We start from the raw sequence: 20071 nt of genomic DNA on the forward strand, positions 1-20071 counted from the left end.
ACCATCGAGCTTAACAGGCTTATAAAAGTCAAAGAGAAGACAGACTATAAGGTCAGAGATGAGAGAATGAGGATGGTTCTGGACCCTGTCAAAATAAAAGCCCCACAAAAAAAAGGTTAAATAATAAATAATCATTAAAATATTCAGAAAACTCAAGAAGAAAACATTTTATTTTAATTTACAGATTATCCAGTTGCATCAGGTCACAGAAAGAAAAGGAGGGATAATCCTTCACTAAAATCTTATTAAAGAAAAGAAAAATAAAATAAGACCCCCTTACTGCTCCTGATTTTCTCTGCCTGCCTTCACAGTGGATTTTTTGGAGTCGAGGTCACTTCACTTATTTCTATAAGTCCCAAACGTTGCTGGAAAATGTAACAGAAATGGAAATAAATGCACATTTGTGTGTCTTGTTTTGCCAAACATGCATAAAAATGACTTATAAACAACAAGTGACTGTGAATCAACATTTTGGCTCTTTAACCCAGAAATCACTTTCTATATTGTGCAAAACAAACATGAGATGATTTCCAAAGACTTCACAGAGTTGGCACTTGGGTGCACTGGATTTCTAGACTGCCTCACAAAGTGGAAAAACGTCCAAATAAATAGAGCCAGAACGCCAGAAACATGTAAAAACCTGAAAACAGCGTGAGATGACTTCAACATTTCTGTGTAGAGTTGCTTCTCCGAGGAGTACAGATTGAAGTGAATCAATGGTGCACTCGAACATTCAACAACTAAAGAAAAAAAAAGAGACTAAAATTAGGATCTAAGAAGCGTTTTCACATTCTGCATGCAGAGCGATCACACTGTGAGCCGTTACAGGGAAGTTGTTTGGTTTTCCACTCGGTGAAGTCCAGCTGAGAAACACCAACACATAAAGACATAGAGCCGTCCTGCCACGTGCCGTTTGTGGAATATTTATGGTAACCTGCTCTCAGAAAACATCCTTTAGATTGATGTTTCAGATACATTAAAAGATCCCAGCTTAATGCAACTTAACTGTGACTGATAAGGGACAAAATCTAGGTGGACTGTTTGTAAGCTTTGCCCTTTAATATATAAAAAGACCTCAGCTTTTGGAAGATATCCAGTGATTTGACAGATTTCACATTAGCTATATAGACACTTAGCAACAGAAAGGGAAAAAAAACTAAGAAAAAGAAAATCTGGTGCTCCAGATAAAGAATAAATTGCATTCAGAGGAAGGTTTTAGACTCTACAGAGAGATTTTCACAGTTCCAAGACTATTTAGGCCCCCTTTACTACCAGGAGGAGGAGATCTGTCCTGCACTGCAGCTTTAAGATAAAAATCACATGAAGAAGGGATCTTTTAAGGAAGGATTACAGCCTGTTTCATAAGTTCATATGCACACTTAATGGTTGTTTTAAAGTGGGCTTAATGAGAAGCTTGGATAAAATTAAAGGAGGAGCACAGACAGACATGCTCACACTTATAACAACAGCAAAAGTGCAACCTTCCCATGAATTCAATTTAAGAGTTTCCAAGGTGCTTCTGGGCATGAGCTGCAATCATGTTAAAAACAAAATAAACATGTTGAATGCAGCCAACCCTTCAAACTTCACAGATGAGCTTCTCCCTTCTTAATGAGACAGAGGACATTAAATTAAAAGTGCATCAACGTCTAGTCACAGCCAAAAGGTTTCGTAAAACAATAAAAAAGAAAAAAACCCTCAGTGGTCGGCTTTAATGAATACTGAGGTGACGAGGAAACAGCGTCCTGTCCGTCCCTTCTTGTTGTGAACTCATCCTGCTCCCCCCTTTGAGACTAAACTCATTAACGTTGTGTACTCCAGTGTGTCTTAATCTGCAGAGAAGCCTTCAGATTAAAAGCACAGCTCTTGAAAACAATTGAAAACATCTTCCTTATAATGCGTTGATAAAACCATACAAACTGCTCTGAAGGAACATCTGTTGGCACCGCAGCCAGAAAACATCCACATGTACACCTGACACACAAACATGCAGACTGCAGACCACGACTGCCGCTCTTCATGCACATTTTTTTCTTTTAAATTATGTTATGTTGGCGGTGAGTCTATCCATTGCTCTGTTTTGGTTGTGGGTTTTGTTTTTTTCCTCCTTCAGAAAATAATCATCAGAGCAAAGTTAAGCATTGGTTTCGAAAATGGCAGTGTTTGGTAGCATCAGGTCGACCTGAAACAGTGAATACAAGGTGTTTTTTTTTTTTTTACATGCGTGTCTGCGGGAGGCAAAGGTGTGAGAGCGTGTCAAGTGGCTGGTTTTCGTGTCATTGAAGCAGTTGTTGATTTTCATTTTATAAACTCAAGTTTTACTACTTCCTCTCACCAGTCTCCATCCAGCGAGAGCCGCCAGTAAGAGGGGTAGCAGTACATTCCTAATGTCTGAGTTAAATAATAATAGGGGTTATATTTCTATACCAGTAAAAACACAGTGCTCACCCCTGTAGTTCTCAGTGTAAAGGTTTCTTTTGTCCCTCCGAGCTGGCTCAGCGTAGGAGCAGGGAGATTTCAGTATAGTGGTGTTTTGTCTGTGACAGTGGGACAACATGTTTGCAGCATCTGTTTTTTTTCTCCCTCATCATAATTCCAGGTATCAAACAGTCCGTCTTCGTGGATGAGAATCTCGAGGTTTTTGTGTTGAAGAACAAAAGACGAGGAGCGACGAACAGAGGGCTGTGTCGGATGGAGGAGGGCTCTGCGAGTTCTCCCCCTCCTCTCTTGCTATAGCAGCTCCTCTCTTTGCTTCTTGACCCTCGCCGGCCCCTGGCCGTTCCTCAGAGAGCCGTTCTGGGACCGCAGGAGGTGTCCGCGCTCCTGCTCCGTCCAGGGGACACCGCCCTGCCCGTCGTCACTGTCCAGGTCAGAGTCTGAGTGCATCAGGGCTGAGGAAGTGGGAGCGGGTACGGGCTTTAGACGGGCTGATAGAAAGAAGGACACAGAGGGAGGAAGCAGTATGATGTGAAAGTGAAGCTGATTTAGAATGGATAAATGATAATGAATTCAGTCTGGGGCAGTCAGAGGTGAACTATAATGAGAATAGCTGTGTCTGTCTCACCGGCTCTCGGCGGTTGAAGCTCCAGACTGTCTTGCTCATCAGCTTCTAGTATTTTATATCGACTTTTGCTTCTGCGAACTTTGCTCTTACGCCTTTAAGAAACGAAAACACATATCAAATATCATCTGTTGTAGCAGGAAAACGAACATTATTAAATAGTTTCCATGCTGAACTCACCTGTTACAGCAACACACCATCCCCCAGATAAGTGTTGCCACAGCAACCATAATCATAAAGGATGCTATAGTCACATAGAGTACGCTCCACTCTGAAAACACACATTTTTTTTTGTTGGAAAAAGAATAGAAATATATTGCCAAGTAACAGAATACATGCAATCATTTAAAATAATCCTTCTAGTGTGATTCATCTCACCACAGTTGCTCTCTGCGTCTCCGAACTGAGCTCGGATGAAATTCTCCATCCAGAAAGGGTGACAGACGCAGCGCCGCGTGAACGAGTCACACTCTCCGTGGTTGGAGCAGTTCAGCTGGCAAACTTAGGATGCAGAACATCAATCAATCACAGCCTTCAATAGCGCTGAGTATTGTTCACAAAACGTTGCCTCAAGGGAGAGAACAGCTCAAAAACTGGAGCGACAATCTGACTATCAATTAACCGTTAATATCTGTGCCTTTAGTAGGAGAGACAGATCATGACCTGCCTGGTGCTTCTGGTTCAAAGATGTTAGAAAGATCTATTCAAGTATATATATAAAGCTTTATACTCACCGACTGTGTCCACTCGTCTGGCTTTGTAGATGAGAAAATCATTCTTCTGTTTGCGCAGTTTGTTGCGCAGGCCAAGTGCAACGCTGTGGCCAGACAGAGGAGGGCGCCCCGGGCCGCCTGACACCAGGAAGACCAAACGAGTACTAATGAGGGAGGGGGAGGAATAAGAGGGAAAATGATGTGTCTTTCATGCTGTACACAAAGAGGACATGAATAAATTAAAAACAAGAAATTTAGGAGAGGCAGTGTGCAGACAAACCCACCTGTGCTCATTGAATGCACTGATCTCTCGCACAATGATGTCGCTGTCCAGGACACCCAGTAAAACCCCAACCTGTCGCAGCAGCATGTCGCGCTGCCGCTGGGAAACCTGCGACACAGAGACCTCCAACACCAGCTCCACCAGGTCACGTTTCCATGTGTCTGAGACAGTGAGCACAGTGCACAGTGAGAGGGAGAAAGTGACATGAGAGGAAAAACAGGCTGGATCCATCTGACACGCTGAAATCTGGGAAACCTGCCAGAGCACCAAGCGATGGATTAGTTTCTGGCCGAGTATGTGTCTGTGCACCGTATGCTGAGCTGACCTGTTCAACCTTCTGCTGCTGGTAGTTGAGTCTTGCTGAGAGGAAACCATTTGAATGCACCAACATGTTTAAAGAAGAAGAACTATATAATACTTTAAATGTCCAGGTGTGTTTTATTGATTTTCTTGCATGTATGTTTATGATCCAAAGTATCACATTTCTAATCGAAGCCTGTGCTGTAGGTCTGTGTCTGTTTACCTGGCCTGACCTCCACTGTGCCACTGTCTGTGCTGCTTTGTCCTTTACTGTCAGTGACAGTCAGGGTGAAGCTGTACTTCCCCTCCACCAGGTTTCCTAGGAACAGCACTGCCTGGTGGTCAGAGTTGTTCAGCACGTCCTATTTAACGGGAAAAATATTGTGTGTTCATATCACAGTCGCTTGTAATATTCATTCAAAGCCTCATTGCGTCAGCTGGTCTCACCCCAGCGGCTGGGCTGCTTTCTTCTCTGGTCCACAGGTAGCTGACTCCACCTTTGTCATCAGTGGAGTGAGATCCGTCCAAAATGGCGGTCCTGACGGGCAGAGTGATGGCCGGACTGGATACAACATGAGCCACTGGTGGTTGGTCCTTTTCTGGTAGAGAAACAGTAAAAATGACCTTGAATTCAGACACTTACTTGCTGATGTGAGAATTTCTGAAAATATTTTCTTGAACACACACACACACACACACACACAAGAGCTCCGAACCTTCCTTGACGATGACTCTGACTGTGTCGCTGCTCTCCAGCTTCCTCTCATCCGTTACTGTCAAGGTGAACTCGTACGTGCCGACCTCGAGACCTGTCACCGTGGCAACATCACTGTCTGCATTTTCAATCTTCACACCATCAGGACCACTGGTGATGAAGGGCAACACAGAGACAGACAGCGAGACAGTGACCAGACGGAAATGAGGAGGATGTGTGGGATGCCACAGACCAACATATTATATTTGTAGTGTAAAAAGAGACAAAACAGTGTCTCAGTTATTACACCAACGACCAACTTTAGAGCATTTTGCTTTAGTGTAATCTGTGTCTGACTGACCTGGTCTTTTTCCAGTGGTAGGTGGCGATCTTCTGGTCATCACTGCTCTTCCTGCCGTCCAGCGTGGTTTGGTCGATGGGCAGCGTCAGCTCTTTTTCCGGTCCTGCGTCTGCTTTTGGTGGTTGATTATTTTCTGGAGGACGAGGAGACCACGTTGAGAAAATGAAAGTTTAGTTTACTACATGACCAGAGACAGCTGCCAACCTGCACCAAATTAAGTCAGTGTCTGACAGAGCGGTGTGTTAAAAGGCTGATCAGTATTTGAGAGTTTTTTTCCCTTGTTTTCTTTATCGATTTTTACTGTTTCACTGTAATACTACTACTGTAATAAGCAGAAACAGCAGTCTTCCTCTGAAATACCGCCAACCCCACTTCTCCCAGACACCATTATTCACATGGTTGACATGGACTGACAGGTGGATACTCGTTCACATAACAGTGATTGTTCCTCTTCGTTTGACCTGAGTGTGTTTTTGATTGATTGTCTATGCTTTCCATCTTGAGTGTGCCCTGAAATTGAAGTGCTGACAACGGCTTCACACATTGTAAAAGGTCAAGCATTAATATAGCTACAGTACACACTGCTCTACACACTCCATGCGTATATTTGTTTTAACCAACAAGGGAGAAAGAGAGGGCAAACAAGAAGTAATCAGCATATCAAGTATGGAAGAAGTAGACTTGATATGAAGAGATAAGGAGTGTAATTCCTGTCTGCACACTGCTAATCAAACAGTCTTAAAATCATAAGCTAATTCACGATAGCTGTGAGAAAATAGGTGGGCATAAAACATGAGTGCCTTTCTTTACCTGGCTGCACAATGACTGTGACCTGGGCGGTGTCCTGCTGTCCAGCTGAGTCCGTCACAGTCAGCTGGAAGGTGTAGTCTCCCTCCTGCATAGCTGACAGCTGCAGGATTGGTGTGCGCACACCCTGAAGAGCACAAAAAGAAAATAAGCTGTTGATCATTCTCATGCAGGGAAAACATGAATTATCTCAGTATGTGTCATACCTGCATCTCCACCACTTTGTCTTTGCTCTCTGGGCTGAGGGACCACTCATAGGACAGGGAGTCATGATCGTCGGTGCTTTGGTTGCCATACAGAGTGATGGAGTTACGCGGAAGCTGAATAACCTGGATGAAACAGAGAAGTGTTGGTAAACAAGTTTAAATGACATATTTTACATTCTCTGCATTGCTAAACAGAGTCACTAGACAATAATTCAGACCTGATTAGGGCCAGTGTTAGCTACAGGCCCGTAATCCTTTTCTTTGTTGACAGAGAGGGTGGCTTGTGTGGTGTTGGTGGCTCCATCTGAGTCAGTCACTGTCAAACTGATAAAAGGACAGATGGATAGATATTATGGGTCAGACACACAAAACTGCAAGAGAAAAAATGGAAATTAACATCCATAAAGAGGTCTGTGTGTACTTGAATGTGTAGTTCCCAGGAACCAGGCTGGTGAGGGTGAGGACAGGGGTATCAGCAGAGACCTTTTCCTCCCTCAGGGGACCTTTAACCTCCTCCCAGTACCACGCCACCACCTTGTCATCGTCGGTGCTCTCTGAAAAAATGAGTAATGAGGAAGAGAAACTAAACCGTGGGTACAAATCTCGTTCTCTCTTGAGCTGGTTTTAAGTATTTGTTGTGTGTGTGTGTGTGTGCGTGCGTGTGTTAGACTCACGGTTGCCATCGATCACCGTCGAGCTGGTTGGCAGGGAGATCTCCTGGAACTTGGGGGAAACTACTGCAACAGGAGGCTTGTTTACTCGCGGCTCTGTCAGGTGGAAAATACGGAATTAACCCGCTTACTGAGCTGTACATCAGCTCGGTAGGTGGATGCTTTGGCAAATGTCACAAATACAACTGTGTGTGGGAGGAAAGCAGGCCAGTGAGTTGATTTAGTTGATGTGTAGAGTGGACTGTGATCCAGCACTGCTTTTTTCCATGCAGAAAACAATGGTCACCTGAATACCTGAAACCTGAATATCTAACACAAATCAGGGCTTCTGTTGTGCTGAACTTTCATACTCACTTGGTTTGACCGTGACGTTAACGTATCCCTCTCCGTGTGCTCCATCCCCGTCTACTGTCACCTCAAACACGTACAGGCCCACAGTCAGCTGAGGAAGAGGAAGGGATCCTTTTAAGATCTGATCTCTTCATCAAAGCGCCAGCTGCATGCTTGTATTTTTAGCAGAACATAAATATGAAGGTTGCGATCTGTACCTTGCTTAGTTTTAGTGTCTTACTGTGCTTCCCCTCCATCTCCCCGCTGTAATCTTTGGGATGAGTTATCAGGCGCCAGTCAAATGCATAGTTTGTCCCTGTGGAGAGGCAGCAACAGATAAGCACGTTGGAACTCTTCGTGCATTAAAACCTATCAGTTATGAAGAACAATTCCCAGATGAAAAGTTCTACTGTCATTGGAGCTTGTCAAGGAGGGATCAAGGGATTAACAAAAGTATGACGTGCATCGCTCTTTGAAACTGTATAATCTTTTTCCAGAATTCCATTTGAAATTCTCTGGCACATATGATGTACAGGATGTTGACGGTGACTCAGAAATAAAATGTCAGTCAAGACTTATACATTCCTGTCAACATTCAACATCTGTCCTGTCAACATCTGTCAAGGGTTTTTTTACCTTTAGGGGGTGTTGGGACGACAAAGGCATTGAGTTCAACCTCGTTGCGGGGCAGTGTTACCTCCACACTCTCTCCTGCCGACACCACCAGCTCTCTCACTATAATGGCAAAACAACACAGGATCAGAGATGATTCCAAAAACACACAGGGGCTGGTCAGACAGCAGACCGGTTCAGTTCAATATGCACTTGTATTTCTCTCCATTTGAACACAACTCTCACTTCTAAGACAGATGGGACGTAAACAAGTGTGTCCCAATGCACTGGCAGCATTGAAGCTGCTACACTCAATGTTTGATCAACAGTGTGTCGAACAAATGCCTAAACCAGACCTGGGCAAAGCACGGCCCGCGGGCCACACCCGGCCCGCTTGCGTCTTCAATGCGGCCCACGGACCGTGCACACAATATTAAACAAAGGCAGCAAAAGTCAGGTAACGTCTTTCCAACCCTCCTTGTCTCTTCCACGCTGCTGTACTGCGTAATCCCATCTACTCTCTGGAGAGACACGGTCACGCTGTGTACACTTTAAAAATGCTGCACGACTATGCTGAAATGTACGGTAAATCACACAGAAACTCTACGGCACATTCAGATGTTACCGCGGTGCTGCAGCCGACATATTTCATCATCATCTGCTCTTAAAAAGCTCAGATCTTGCCCGACTTTCAGAACTCTGGGATTTGCTACTTTAACTTTAACTTTCACTCTAATGGTTGTAAAAATCTGCTGTAAAAATATCTTTACTTCATCTGTGCTGCTCTGCACTGTGTGTGTGTGTGTTTCAACATACAACCAGCACACACTCAAAGAAGACATGGACACACACACAGAGGACAGAGGAGTAAGCAGTAAATAACAACAGATTCTTACAATGATGAAAATGTAACAGGAGCATATTTATAAAAGGTAGATACTGTGCCAGTGGTCTCCAATTTATATTATTATTTATGAAAAATGTGGCCCTTTGCCTCTCTTATGGAAGTCTATGTGGCCCTCGCAAAAAAATAATTGCCCACCCCTGGTCTAAACGGTTCTTTTTAAGCTCCTCATGAACTGACCAACATCCCACTTGTGTGTTCTTTTGCACCAGCTCAGCTTGTTTTTATTTGCTGTGGTAAAACAACTGTTAAATAAGCTGTGATGAAAAGATTGCATCCGACACACACCGCTGTGTCTGCTTCCATCAATCTTTATCATTATTGTCCTTCAGGGAGGAGAAACTGATCACACAAGTAATTCCTGTTTAGAGAAGCCCAGCATGTCTCAGCACATTCCTGTTGCTTACACTCATCTAAGCCTAACACTCACAGCACATGTGGCTTTCATTTGGGAAAAAAATAACATCTGAGCAGCACACCATAAAAAAAAAATGTGCGGGTAAAGTACACCTTCACGTTTTTGTCAAACTGAGTCAAAAGCACAGAGGAACAGAGGAGGATCTTTAGCACAAGGACAAAAGATCTAAATATGAAAAAGAAAGTCATGTCAAATTATCCTCCAGTCTAACGCGCCATGAGCATAGTGCTGTTACATTATTTATTAGTTCATAATTAATACATGAAGACAAGACATATTACTGAACGAGCTGCAAATAGTGTGACATGTACCGCTGCAGATGACTCCTCACTTACTTACCAGCCTGTGTTGGAGGCGTGGTGATGGTCGGTGCAGCTGTGGTGGTTGTGCTAACATCACTGCTATTGGAAGACGCAGCAGAATCAATGGCGTCGTCAACCGTTGAGTTCTGCGGTGAAGAAGCAGGAGCGGCGTCTGAACTCCCATTCGTTACCTGGCTATGGTTCTTTTTGGGTATCTGCAGAAGGGTGATGGTGCTGGGTACTGTTGGTGTTGCATGAGCCGCTGATTTGAAGTTTTCCTGCAAGCAGAGTTTAAAAAAAAATATTAATCAGCCTGGTGTGAAAGAGGTTATAAAACCTTCTTTCATTATTGTGTGACATTACCGTGCTGGTAAGTTGTACTGTGTGTGATGTGTGGCTTCTTGCGCGCACTATGTGACGAGGCTTTCTACGCCGCATTCTGACGGGACCCTTAAAATGAAGACACGGACAACAAATGATTTTTAGAAGGAGATTTCACCCACTGTCTCAGCTTTTTCTCTCCACACATCCAACTGCTTCTAACAGAAAACCTACCTGGCATCATTAACTTATCGTGTGAAACAACAAGCTCATGCTCTTCTCAAAGTTTCTAAACAGATAAACCACAAGTCAGCTAGAAGCCTCCTTACCTTGGTGAGCAGCTGAAGGAGGCCGAGGGACTCCTCGTGAGGCTGAGGCAGGTAGGCGATGGGGCAGCTGCCGCCTCTCTGTGTGCAGGTGAGAAGCACGCAGCGACCGCCAAGGCTCCACACGGCTCTGCAGTTTGGATCCAAGCAGCAGGACTCCCAACACGTCGCCCCGCCTCTCCCGTCTGCCAGAGGGTACCAGCCCAGGCTGATGACACTGCTCCAGTGGATCCCCAGCACCCCACCAGTGACTCTGCACATATTTGCTGACACACCTGTGCCAAAATGATGATATCATAAGTAAAACCGACCAATTAAAATGTTTAATAACTCACCTAACAACAAGGAAAGAAGAAGGAAACCAAGTGGGTGAAAGGGCAGCATGTAGTTTGATTAAAAGGATCTACCACCAGGCAGTGCTTCCCAGGCTTTTTTTTCAAGATTTCACTTGTTTATATCAATCACAGCATTGTTGGATGCTCCTGGCATTGTCAAAGCCAGTCAGGGCAAAGTGAAACCCAGAGCGAATTCCAGTCCCAGCTAGTGAGACTTTTCACAGATTACGCTTTGACTGAACATTTCTCAGAAAAGCCGACAGACAGGCACAGTTTGAGCAGTCAGCCAAGTCAGCAGCAGAGAGAGGAAGTCAAGCTTTTCCCTGACAAAACAAGACACTGATTAAAACCCAAAGCACAGTGCACAGTACGCACAAAACGCCTCGTTCTGAGGCAGACATATCACCCTCATATCAGCAATGCAGTGAGCTGGTACAGTTAGCAACATACGTGTTTATCTTCAAGAGCATTACTGTAAGTTTAATGACTACAGTAGTATCAAATGGAATCCATCCTCTGTACCACATGAGCAGCCAGTTACAATGACATACCATAGAAATTACAGAGAAAAGATGGAGGCTAAGACAAAGAGACCAAATAATCCAATCTACATCTTTACATATTTTGCAATTGAATCCATCTTAAACATGGATTACTATGGAAAGATATGGACCCTTTTCAAGCATTGATCAAAGATTGTCAGGACCTTCAAACTATCAGAGTTTAATGCTGCAAAATATTAAGCCTAAATATTGTTTAATCCATGATATAAAGTCTCTGCATATAAAGAGCTGCATTTCTTTGGCGCAGAGAAATGTTTTTTTTTTTTTTTTTTTTTTTTTTTTTTTTAAATTGCAAAACCCCTGACAGACTACTGTTACTACTGAGTTCATCTCAGACACCACTATACCCCTAAAGCTGTCACCATAGCAACATGGGAGTGGAGGGAGACTTCATGGTACATCAGTGTAACTCAAGTCAGGAAAAAAAGAGGTCTTACTACATACAAAAATACACAAAAGCACTATAGACATGTTTGAGAAAGGGCCCTCCCTTTGGCCTCTGCTTTGTCATCCTACCCCTTGTCCACTCTTCTTCTGTCCCCGACCCCTCGACACACACATACACAATGTCTCCTAACAGAGCCCCTATTGTCCTCTTTCGCACTGTAACCCACTGAGCAGAGTAGTGCACACACACAGTAGGGGTGCCAACAGTCGACTGTTTCACCGCCTCACACAAGAAAGACAGCAAACACCGACCAACGAGCTAGACGCCAACCATCCAGGTGTCATAATAAAACTCTCAGAAGGATGCAGACCCTCCCTGTGCAATCAAAGGTGTGTGAATGTACTGCACATAGCAGCACTGGCAGCTCAACAAGCACAGATGTGCTCCCTCTATCAGTTCTCAGTTGACAGTTGTATCTGTTGCCTTTAAAGTTCAGTGTGACATTTGGTTTTGTTTTACCTGCGGGAGGAGCCAAGAGCCAGAGGTAGGTCAGCGGCAAGAGGAGGAGGTGAGGTAAGCTCCAAGTGAGCAACTTGTGGTGTGCGTAGGACATTTTCCACAATGATCAAGGACCTGGAGGATGGACACAGGAGGATATCATAGTTCACTCTTGTCTTTGTTTTTACAGGTTTAGTAAGCATTCAGCCACAATACTAGTTATTGTTCAGAAACATTTTTGTTAGAAATCCCCAGAACTTTGTTTTGCACATAAGAACCAAACCCTGTTGGTTAAAAAAAAAGCAACACACACATTTTTTCCTTTTGTTTGTTTTCAGCTTTGATCCTAATTTACAAGAAGATAAAATCATTCTGTCTCTGTGCACTCTAAAGAAACACCACTCTACTTACTCATATAACTGAGGCTACACTTGGTTTTCTGCCAAATGCAAATAAAAGAAAAAAAAGCCTGCACAACACACAAGGTTTACCTTCCTCCAGGCCGGGCAGTGGAAGAAAGAGAAGAAGGATGTAAGGGAGTCGTTGGGGAGTTAGGTTGGTAGCAAGGTGCTGTGAGGCGAAGGGTGAAGACAGGTCAACACCAGCTCTCTGATGAAAAAATCCAACATGGCCGCCTAAAGGGGGACGTCACAGGCTCAGCTGAGCCTATGCTGGAGAGAGAAATTAGTTGAACAGTCATCATTAAATATGAAATCCTTGACTTACTCATAATATAAGACAGAGGTGAGGGACTTCTGTTCTTCTGGGAAAACACATTTAAAGAATTTAACGGCCTGTTTCTTATCAAATTGATAAAAAAAAGTATGCAAATAAGACTCAACTCATTCAACTACTCCTGAAAGACATACACATATAGACTGTACTATCCCTCCTGATTCTCTTTAAGAGGACGGAGTAACAAGCAAACAATTGAACAACATTTTATGGCTTCGAATGCTCACTGTTTAAACTATCCTTGTTTGAGGTTATGACAAACACAACAACTTTGTTTCATTATACAACAATCGAGTTAACAGCCTGTTGGAGTACAACATGACTCACACAGTTGTGACCTCCTTCGTTTTATATGGCAACACAGAGCTGAGGAAAGGAAAAACAAAACTGCACCAGCAGGTCGCTGTCTCAGCCAAAGGCACAGCTGAATACATTATGCAATTTTACCAGCCTTTGCTGTGCAACGCATGTTTCACCACAGCTGTAGACTTTGGGTACACAATCTAAAACCCAGCATGCGTGTTCACAATAAATAAGGAAAAGTAAAATTCCTCACGTGCACCTTAGCTCTTATGCTATATGAACATTAGCTTTATCAGAAAATTGAAGCCATTGACAGACTTGGGTCAGCCCAAATCCATCAAACATGAAACTTTGATGTAAACCGGGTTCCATCACTATATACAAAGCTATTTTAACGCAAGAGCACAGTGAAGACATGATCACACTCTCAGGCCATTTGGAGTTATCTTCCTAATGTTTAATATCCTGTCAGGACATGTGACTAGGAGGCTTCACATTTCACATTAATCTAGAAAATAATTAACTTGGTGATTGACTCACAAAAAAAGGAAACCCTCTGACAGCTTCTGTGTTTCGGAGATATGTCTCGGTACATCCGTTTCAAGTTCTCACAAGAGAAGGAGGGTGTAAACAGTACAGGTCCTGGAATAGGGACTTTAGGACATTCATAAAGCCTCACTGTGGGCCAATATGGTGATAAAGCCAGCAAGCTTTCATGAGCATCTGCTGTGAGAACAATCTGCAGAGGTTAGCTAGAAGCAATACATCCATATGGTTGGAACATAATTTTACCACATCTCCATTTTACCAGCTTTTAATACATGCTAACCTCTGCAGAATGTCCACACTGTTGGCATGAGGACATCTGATAAATTTATGCACAGGTTATTACAGCTTATTATTAGAGAGTGTGGGTTCAATATTATTATAATATAGGTATTAATTATTATAAACAAGTACTCCAAAGTCAATTCTGTTATTATAATATTATGTCAAGCAATATTAGAATGACATTAGACTCATTGACATGCTACCACAAACCTGTATCGTCAGTCTGCCTCCGCATACAAATCTGCATTCTTGCAAGCCCAGCCACTTCGCTATAATCCACCACTTGCTCAGTCCAAAATTCCGCAAACAGTCATTGATGCTTCTTTGGGTGTTTTTCTCTCGCAGGGAAGCAAAAAGAAAAAAGCTCCAGGTAAAAATAGCCAAGACAAAAAAAATGTAAGGGATTCAGTCTCTTGCTGAAGTGAAGATTTTTACTGTGCAGCAAATGCCCGGAGGCTACTGCTGACTTTTGGTGTGCTTGCTACCACAGAAAGGCTCAGGTGCATTTGGTCACGAAGGCTGATGACAGCTCAGCCATTACAGACTTTTTCAAAAGTTTTCCCTCGAGACACTCACTGCAGAACAATGATCTCTGTGACCAAAGCCCTGCACTTATATGTAGGAGGGACCCATTCTCTCTTGGTTTTTCCTCCTCTTCTTGTCTCCTCTTGGTGACGCTTTCTGTGTAATGACACAGAAGTCCCCCCCCCCACTCAGTTTCTTCTGGCTGCAAATGGGAAAGAAAATTAAGTTGTTGTTGGAGAAAAGAAAGACAAAATAATGAAAACAATAAAATCTCATTTGCAATGGCAGAGATAATCTGAGATTAGAAGACTCGCCTTGTTCATCGGCTGATTTTGTCTAGTCACATAATGCCAGTTTTTGTCTGTGTGTTTCTTTCTGTGCTTTCTGTGGGATGCAACTCTGCTTTTCTATGTGACATGAGCTCTTATCTGCTCGCTAAAGCAAATCCTCCAAAGAAGAGTATTACAAGTTATCATCTTTGCTCCAAGGACGTACTTCTTGTGGTATCAAAATTATGTTACTCATATTTTCATGTAATCTGGTTAACTGTGCCGCTGTGTTCTGGACATGACACATTAATTATATTAAAGATGAAAACTCAACCAAATTAGTAAACAGAAAACAAAATGTGTCCTCTCTTTTGACAGAGTAGACAGTAACTGACTGATTAATTGGTGCATGAGAGACTGCATGAAAGCAGATCTGTCAGTCAAGTGAAATGCATGAGTGTAAACGCACTGAAATAATATCTCTGACAGATTTCAGACAAAATGGTGGGTTCGTGCATTATGTATTTTAGGAGCCAGAAAAACATCAGAGAAAACAGGATGTCTTCAGCTGTCAAAGGATTTAATACAGGCCGATAGCTCCTGCGTAGTCCCCAGCACTATCACAGAATTACAAATGACTGAACCTGTAATGTGGTTCTTATTTAGTACTTGTTAGACTAGATTTCACCAGGCACGCAGACGTTCGGGCTCTGAGACACACTGGGGCAGCTTGAGGTAACACACACCAGAGGGTATTTCACCTGTATAATCCAGGATCACCCGCTTTTAAAGCACCTTGAGGCTAACAGCTGGTGGCATCTCTTATTCAATACACACCGTGCAGGAACACGGATTCACACGGAGCGTTTTAATGGCAACTAACACGACATAATTCCAAGCGTACTCACAGTAGCAGTAAATGTTGGTCTTCTCCTTCTTTCTGTCGCTGTGATGGGTTGTGTGGTTGCTGCTGTGGTCCCCTGCTCTATAAATTGGGTCAGTATTCCTCTCGCTGGTACAGCTGATGTGTGTGTGTGTGTGTGTGTGTGTGTGAGACCAGTGACTGTCAAGCCAGTTTGTTATTGGAAAGGCTTCCGGTGTTTGGATTTTCAAGCTAAAGTGCGTAGTGACACGATCGCTCGACCGCGCTGCGGTCAATAGATGCACAAATTTAACAATACTCCTGTGGCATAATATATAGTTAGTTATATAGGCGTGGAAGCCATATTACACTGAAGTCAATTGTAGTTTTTTTTTCCTGTGCTGCCTCTTAAATGACAATGTAAACACCATATATCCGACTACTTCCGCTCTGCGCCACCTACCGACAACCTGTCAACGGCGACCATTTTCAGCTTAACGGGAACATTTACAGTGCTATTTTTTTGGCAATTTCGTTAAACACCCTGTTTTTTTTAAATAAACAGAATACTAATAAATGTCTTCTTTGACCTTACAAAGTAACACAGCCGCGTTTCTGCGACGTTAGAAAACGGGCTAAAATGGCGCCACCGCCTTCCAACAACCTCTGCTGTGATTGGTTCATTGACGTACTTGGACTGTTTTTATTGGTCACCGTGGAGTTTATTTTGACAGTTTACTTCCGGGGGAGCGCCGAGGAGCTAGTGTCGCGTGTGTTTGTGTGAGAGAGAGAGAGCTGTCAATAAAAGTAAGTTGTATTAAAAACGTTTTACGGTTTAAAATCTAAACCGTTACTGAGAATGACTCAGCAAAAATGAAAACTAGTTTATTTGGCCACACTTAAATAGTGTCGCCAACGCTGAGGAGCTAACGGAATGATTTCCAGTTGCTTTTTTTTGTTTTAGCTTTGCTTCCCTTTTTTGTTTATTTCTCTTATAGTTACTGGGGTCACAATGGCCGACAGTGCCGACGATGCAGCTGCTGAGAGCAGCCAGCCTCCTGGGAAAGAGGAGCAGCGAGGAGGAGAAGGTGGTGGAGGCTCGGAAGGCGATGCAGCAGCAGCAGCAGGAGGAGGAGGAGCAGGAGCAGGAGGTTTGACTGATGCTCAGAGAGAGGTGTTGGAAAGATGTCTTCATGCTCTCAGGCATGCTGAAAACGACAGTCACACATTAGCTGCTCTTTTGCTGGTAGGTATCATTGTGAATAATGATCGATCATTGACCCCAATTGTGAATATTCAACAACTTTTATTGTTTTTGAATCAGTCAAAGCATTATCCTCATCACAAAATTAAACATTTGTCATCAGCCTAAACATGTAATTTCACTGTTCCTGAGACCCTGACTAAACCTTCCTCTGTGATTTCAGATCACTCGCTTGTGTCCAGCAAACCAGCTCGATAAACCGACATTGCGGCGCATCTTTGAAGCGGTCGGACTCAACCTTCCTGCTCGGCTTTTAGTGACAGCAGTCAAGGGGACTGACGGCTCTGGCCTACCCCAACATGAACTCCTTTCTCTGGGCACAGCTCTGTTGGCTGCCCTGAGCACAGACCCAGACATGGCCTCGCATCCCCAGCTCCTCACCACCGTCCCCCTTCTGTTGGGCATCTTAGCAAATGGTCCTGTGTTAAACCAGCCGAAGCAAAGTCCAGATGGTACAGCCCAGTCAGCCGACACTTCAAACACACAATGTAAACCTGCCAGCGTGGAAAAAACAGTAGGGGAAACTGAGAGCAGCAAGCCAAAGGCTGATGGTGGCAGTGGAGCAAATGAAGAATCCTCCCGCTCCTCCAAGCTTGATGGTGCCATGGCTGCTGACTGCTACCAGGTGCTGACAGCTGTGTGTGCCCTACCCAGAGGTCCTGACCAGCTTCTGAGCAGGGGAGCTGTCCCTGCTTTGTGCCAGGCAGTGGAACAAAACCAGACTCTCAGTCGAGAGAGGGGACTTGCCTTGCTTAGCTGTCTCCTCTCAGGTAAAACCAAGGACAAAACATGGCGTAAGCATACTGCTGAACTCATCTCTCTGCTGGTCAGACTCTCCAAAGACTTCTGCCAGTCCAAAGACCAGACCAGGCTGGATATGTGCACCCGCTTGGTCCAGTTTCTGCCGCCATCAGGAGTGGCAGTCGAAAGTGAGGATTTGAAGGGAGCTATGAGAGATGTGTGGGCTACTCTGAGACCCATGATGCAGGCAAAGCTAACACCGAGACAGATCGGGCCGATCCTGGTCCTCAGCGCCTGCCTGCTGGATTTGTATGGATGGGAGATGGTGGGTCCACCCAAGTTCTGCTGCTTACTGGTAAACCGGGCTTGTGTGGAGGTCAGAATGGGTTTAGAAGAACCGCCTGGTAATGATCTGAGCCCGGAGCTGCAGCATACGCTTACAGGTAATTCTACCTACTCTTGTCAATTCATTTGCAAACCCAAGGCCACCAAAATGAGTCTGATTCTTCTTCTCAGGCTGTTACCGAATCATGGAGGCTGCCATAGAGCAGGCCTGCAGTGTGGGCATCACAGAGACACCTGCTGCCCCTCCTCACAGCTCCCTCAGTCTGGAGCAGAGCAGGCAGGTCCTCAGAGTCCTGGAGGAGGCCTTCTCTGCTTTGATGTATCACCTGCAACAGGTGAGAGAGTGTTAACTTTTTTGTAAAAAAATTTAATTTAGTTTTCTAATAACAAGAGCTCTGTCATTGTACTGAATATGCCTCCCCTGTTCTGGTTCTCTCAGGTGGATCCCAGTCGCTATGGCGACCCATTTATTTTCGCCACGTTTCGCGCTCTGTGCTCGTGGCTAGCCGAGGAGACCTCCTGTCTGAAAGAAGAGGTGACTGCTCTGTTGCCGTTTCTGATCAACTACGCCCGCAGTCACCTGCAGGAAGAACAGGGCCTCTCTGATTGGATGGACAGCATGTCCGTCAGTGGGAGTGGGAGTTGTGCAGGCAGGGAGGCTCTGAGGTAAAGATGGAAATGTGTGTTCAGTGAAAGTTCTTTGGAATTAGAAATTAATCGGTTTGCTGCCTTCTTCCTTTCCTTTCGTCATCCTCCTCCTCTTCAGGTATCTTCTCCCAGCTCTGTGCCACCTGTCCGCAGAGGAAGGTCCCAGGAAGGTGCTGCTCTCCCTCGACACGCCGGCCCTGCTGGTGGACTTTCTTTCACGGAGCTGGACTTCCCTGAAGGGGAAAAGCTTGATTGTGTCAGGCAGGGGTCCCAGCATGGAGACCGCCTGCTCAGCTCTTCTCAACTTCACTGTTACGGAGCCAGAGAGAGTCAGGTAGCTGCTTTAACTTTTAAAATAACTCCATACCACCTGTTTGTCTTCGTATCCATCAGTACTGAAAATAGTGCATGAACTGTGCAAATGTGACATGCTTTTGTTTTGTTTTTAAGAAAGGACCCATGTTTTAAAGCCCTGGAGGCCCTTCTGACTGAAGCACTTCCTGTTTTGGTGAATAAACCCCGCCTGCAGGTCCTTGCAGCAAATTACTGCACTTTGGGATTAATGATGGGGAGACTCAAGTCTGCTCCTTCAGGTGAAAGAGGTTTTGTTCCTTCACATTTTTGTATTGCAGCGACAATAAAAAAATGTTTCAACAAACAAAGTTTTGTGTTTTTTCTATTTTCCAGGCTCCTTGGAAGCAGGTCAGAGGCGTTTCTTTTCTGCCACCCTCCGGTTCCTCCGTGGCGCTCTGGACTCCAGCTCCAGCCCGGGTCCAGTGAAGGTGAGCCTCAGCTGGGAGGAGAGTTGGGACGAGGCTGCCGAGCTGTGGAGGTTGAGTTTACAGGCTCTGGGAGGCTGCGTCCGCACGCAGCCCATCATCACCACCCTGATTAGAGAGGAAGGTTGGCTCAAACACGCACTCACCATGCTGGGGCAGTGTAGCACACTACCTGACCAGCACACAAAGGAAGCACTGGAGGAGGCTCTGTGTGCCATGGCGGAGCAGTGCCCAGTTTGTAAACAGGAAATCAGAGATGTAATGGTGAGAAGTGAGAAAGGAGCTTTGAGTAGTATGAGGAACCTGAAGAAGTCTGTGGGAGTGAAATGAATCCAGTCTGCTCCTGAACTATACACTATAAAAACAATAAAAAGGGACATCATGAAGCCACACCTGTGATATTTTTGTACTGGGTTTAAAACGAACTGTGTAATCAGACTGGATTGCCTTTTTGTTTTTTTACCCATGAATCAGTGAAAACATCTGAGAAGTGTGCGACAATTCCACATATCTACAGCCAGGTAATTCTCCTCAGAGACAACTGAAAAACACACAAGAATGATGGAATTAAAAATGTGTTAAATAAAGACTTGTATTAGAGAAGATTGTTGTATTTTCTCTTCTTTTTTTTACCAACAACCAGATGACCTGACCACATATACGTCTGCACCACTAG

At 44.3% G+C, this 20071-nt stretch overlaps 2 protein-coding genes across 3 annotated transcripts; one reads left to right on the plus strand and one right to left on the minus strand.

Annotated features, from left to right (window-relative positions):
• Positions 1-152: 152 nt before the first annotated feature.
• On the minus strand, positions 153-16258 carry kiaa0319l (KIAA0319-like ortholog). 2 transcript variants are annotated; one of them, XM_028422436.1, is made up of 25 exons: positions 15665-16258; positions 14173-14689; positions 12585-12764; positions 12115-12228; positions 10313-10584; positions 10026-10112; positions 9700-9940; positions 8063-8161; positions 7645-7742; positions 7451-7538; positions 7100-7192; positions 6847-6979; positions 6644-6749; positions 6426-6548; positions 6223-6346; positions 5413-5545; positions 5074-5222; positions 4805-4956; positions 4581-4719; positions 4059-4218; positions 3796-3938; positions 3440-3562; positions 3242-3332; positions 3065-3156; positions 153-2927 (listed from the first exon to the last, which is right to left on the minus strand). In XM_028422436.1, exons 4-25 carry the CDS (start codon positions 12206-12208, stop codon positions 2731-2733), a joined length of 2937 nt encoding a protein of 978 aa, XP_028278237.1. In that variant the 5' UTR covers positions 12209-12228; positions 12585-12764; positions 14173-14689; positions 15665-16258; the 3' UTR covers positions 153-2730. The 2 variants fall into 2 exon arrangements, with proteins under 2 accessions (XP_028278237.1, XP_028278247.1); XM_028422446.1 differs by lacking the exons at positions 14173-14689; positions 15665-16258 and adding an exon at positions 13672-14029.
• Positions 16259-16357: 99 nt separating this feature from the next.
• Positions 16358-20000, plus strand: ncdn (neurochondrin). Its single transcript, XM_028422528.1, has 8 exons — positions 16358-16425; positions 16617-16864; positions 17046-18066; positions 18140-18303; positions 18408-18634; positions 18735-18950; positions 19067-19209; positions 19304-20000. Exons 2-8 carry the CDS (start codon positions 16631-16633, stop codon positions 19723-19725), a joined length of 2427 nt encoding a protein of 808 aa, XP_028278329.1. The 5' UTR covers positions 16358-16425; positions 16617-16630; the 3' UTR covers positions 19726-20000.
• The last annotated feature ends 71 nt before the right edge of the window (positions 20001-20071 follow it).

Source organism: Parambassis ranga, chromosome 2 (assembly GCF_900634625.1).
Source record: "Parambassis ranga chromosome 2, fParRan2.1, whole genome shotgun sequence".
In the NCBI taxonomy this organism is placed as follows: domain Eukaryota; kingdom Metazoa; phylum Chordata; class Actinopteri; family Ambassidae; genus Parambassis; species Parambassis ranga.

Excerpts from the sequence above, each read along its gene's own strand:
- ncdn (XM_028422528.1), top strand. The coding sequence starts at position 16,631 with ATGGCCGACAGTGCCGACGATGCAGCTGCTGAGAGCAGCCAGCCTCCT. Across the intron at positions 16,865-17,045 it reads CATTAGCTGCTCTTTTGCTG|ATCACTCGCTTGTGTCCAGC; the intron begins GTAGGTATCATT and ends CTGTGATTTCAG. Across the intron at positions 18,951-19,066 it reads ACGGAGCCAGAGAGAGTCAG|AAAGGACCCATGTTTTAAAG; the intron begins GTAGCTGCTTTA and ends TTTGTTTTTAAG.
- kiaa0319l (XM_028422436.1), bottom strand. The coding sequence starts at position 12,208 with ATGTCCTACGCACACCACAAGTTGCTCACTTGGAGCTTACCTCACCTC. Across the intron at positions 8,162-9,699 it reads CACGCCTCCAACACAGGCTG|TGAGAGAGCTGGTGGTGTCG; the intron begins GTAAGTAAGTGA and ends TTGCCATTATAG. Across the intron at positions 5,223-5,412 it reads TACCACTGGAAAAAGACCAG|TGGTCCTGATGGTGTGAAGA; the intron begins GTCAGTCAGACA and ends CTTCATCACCAG.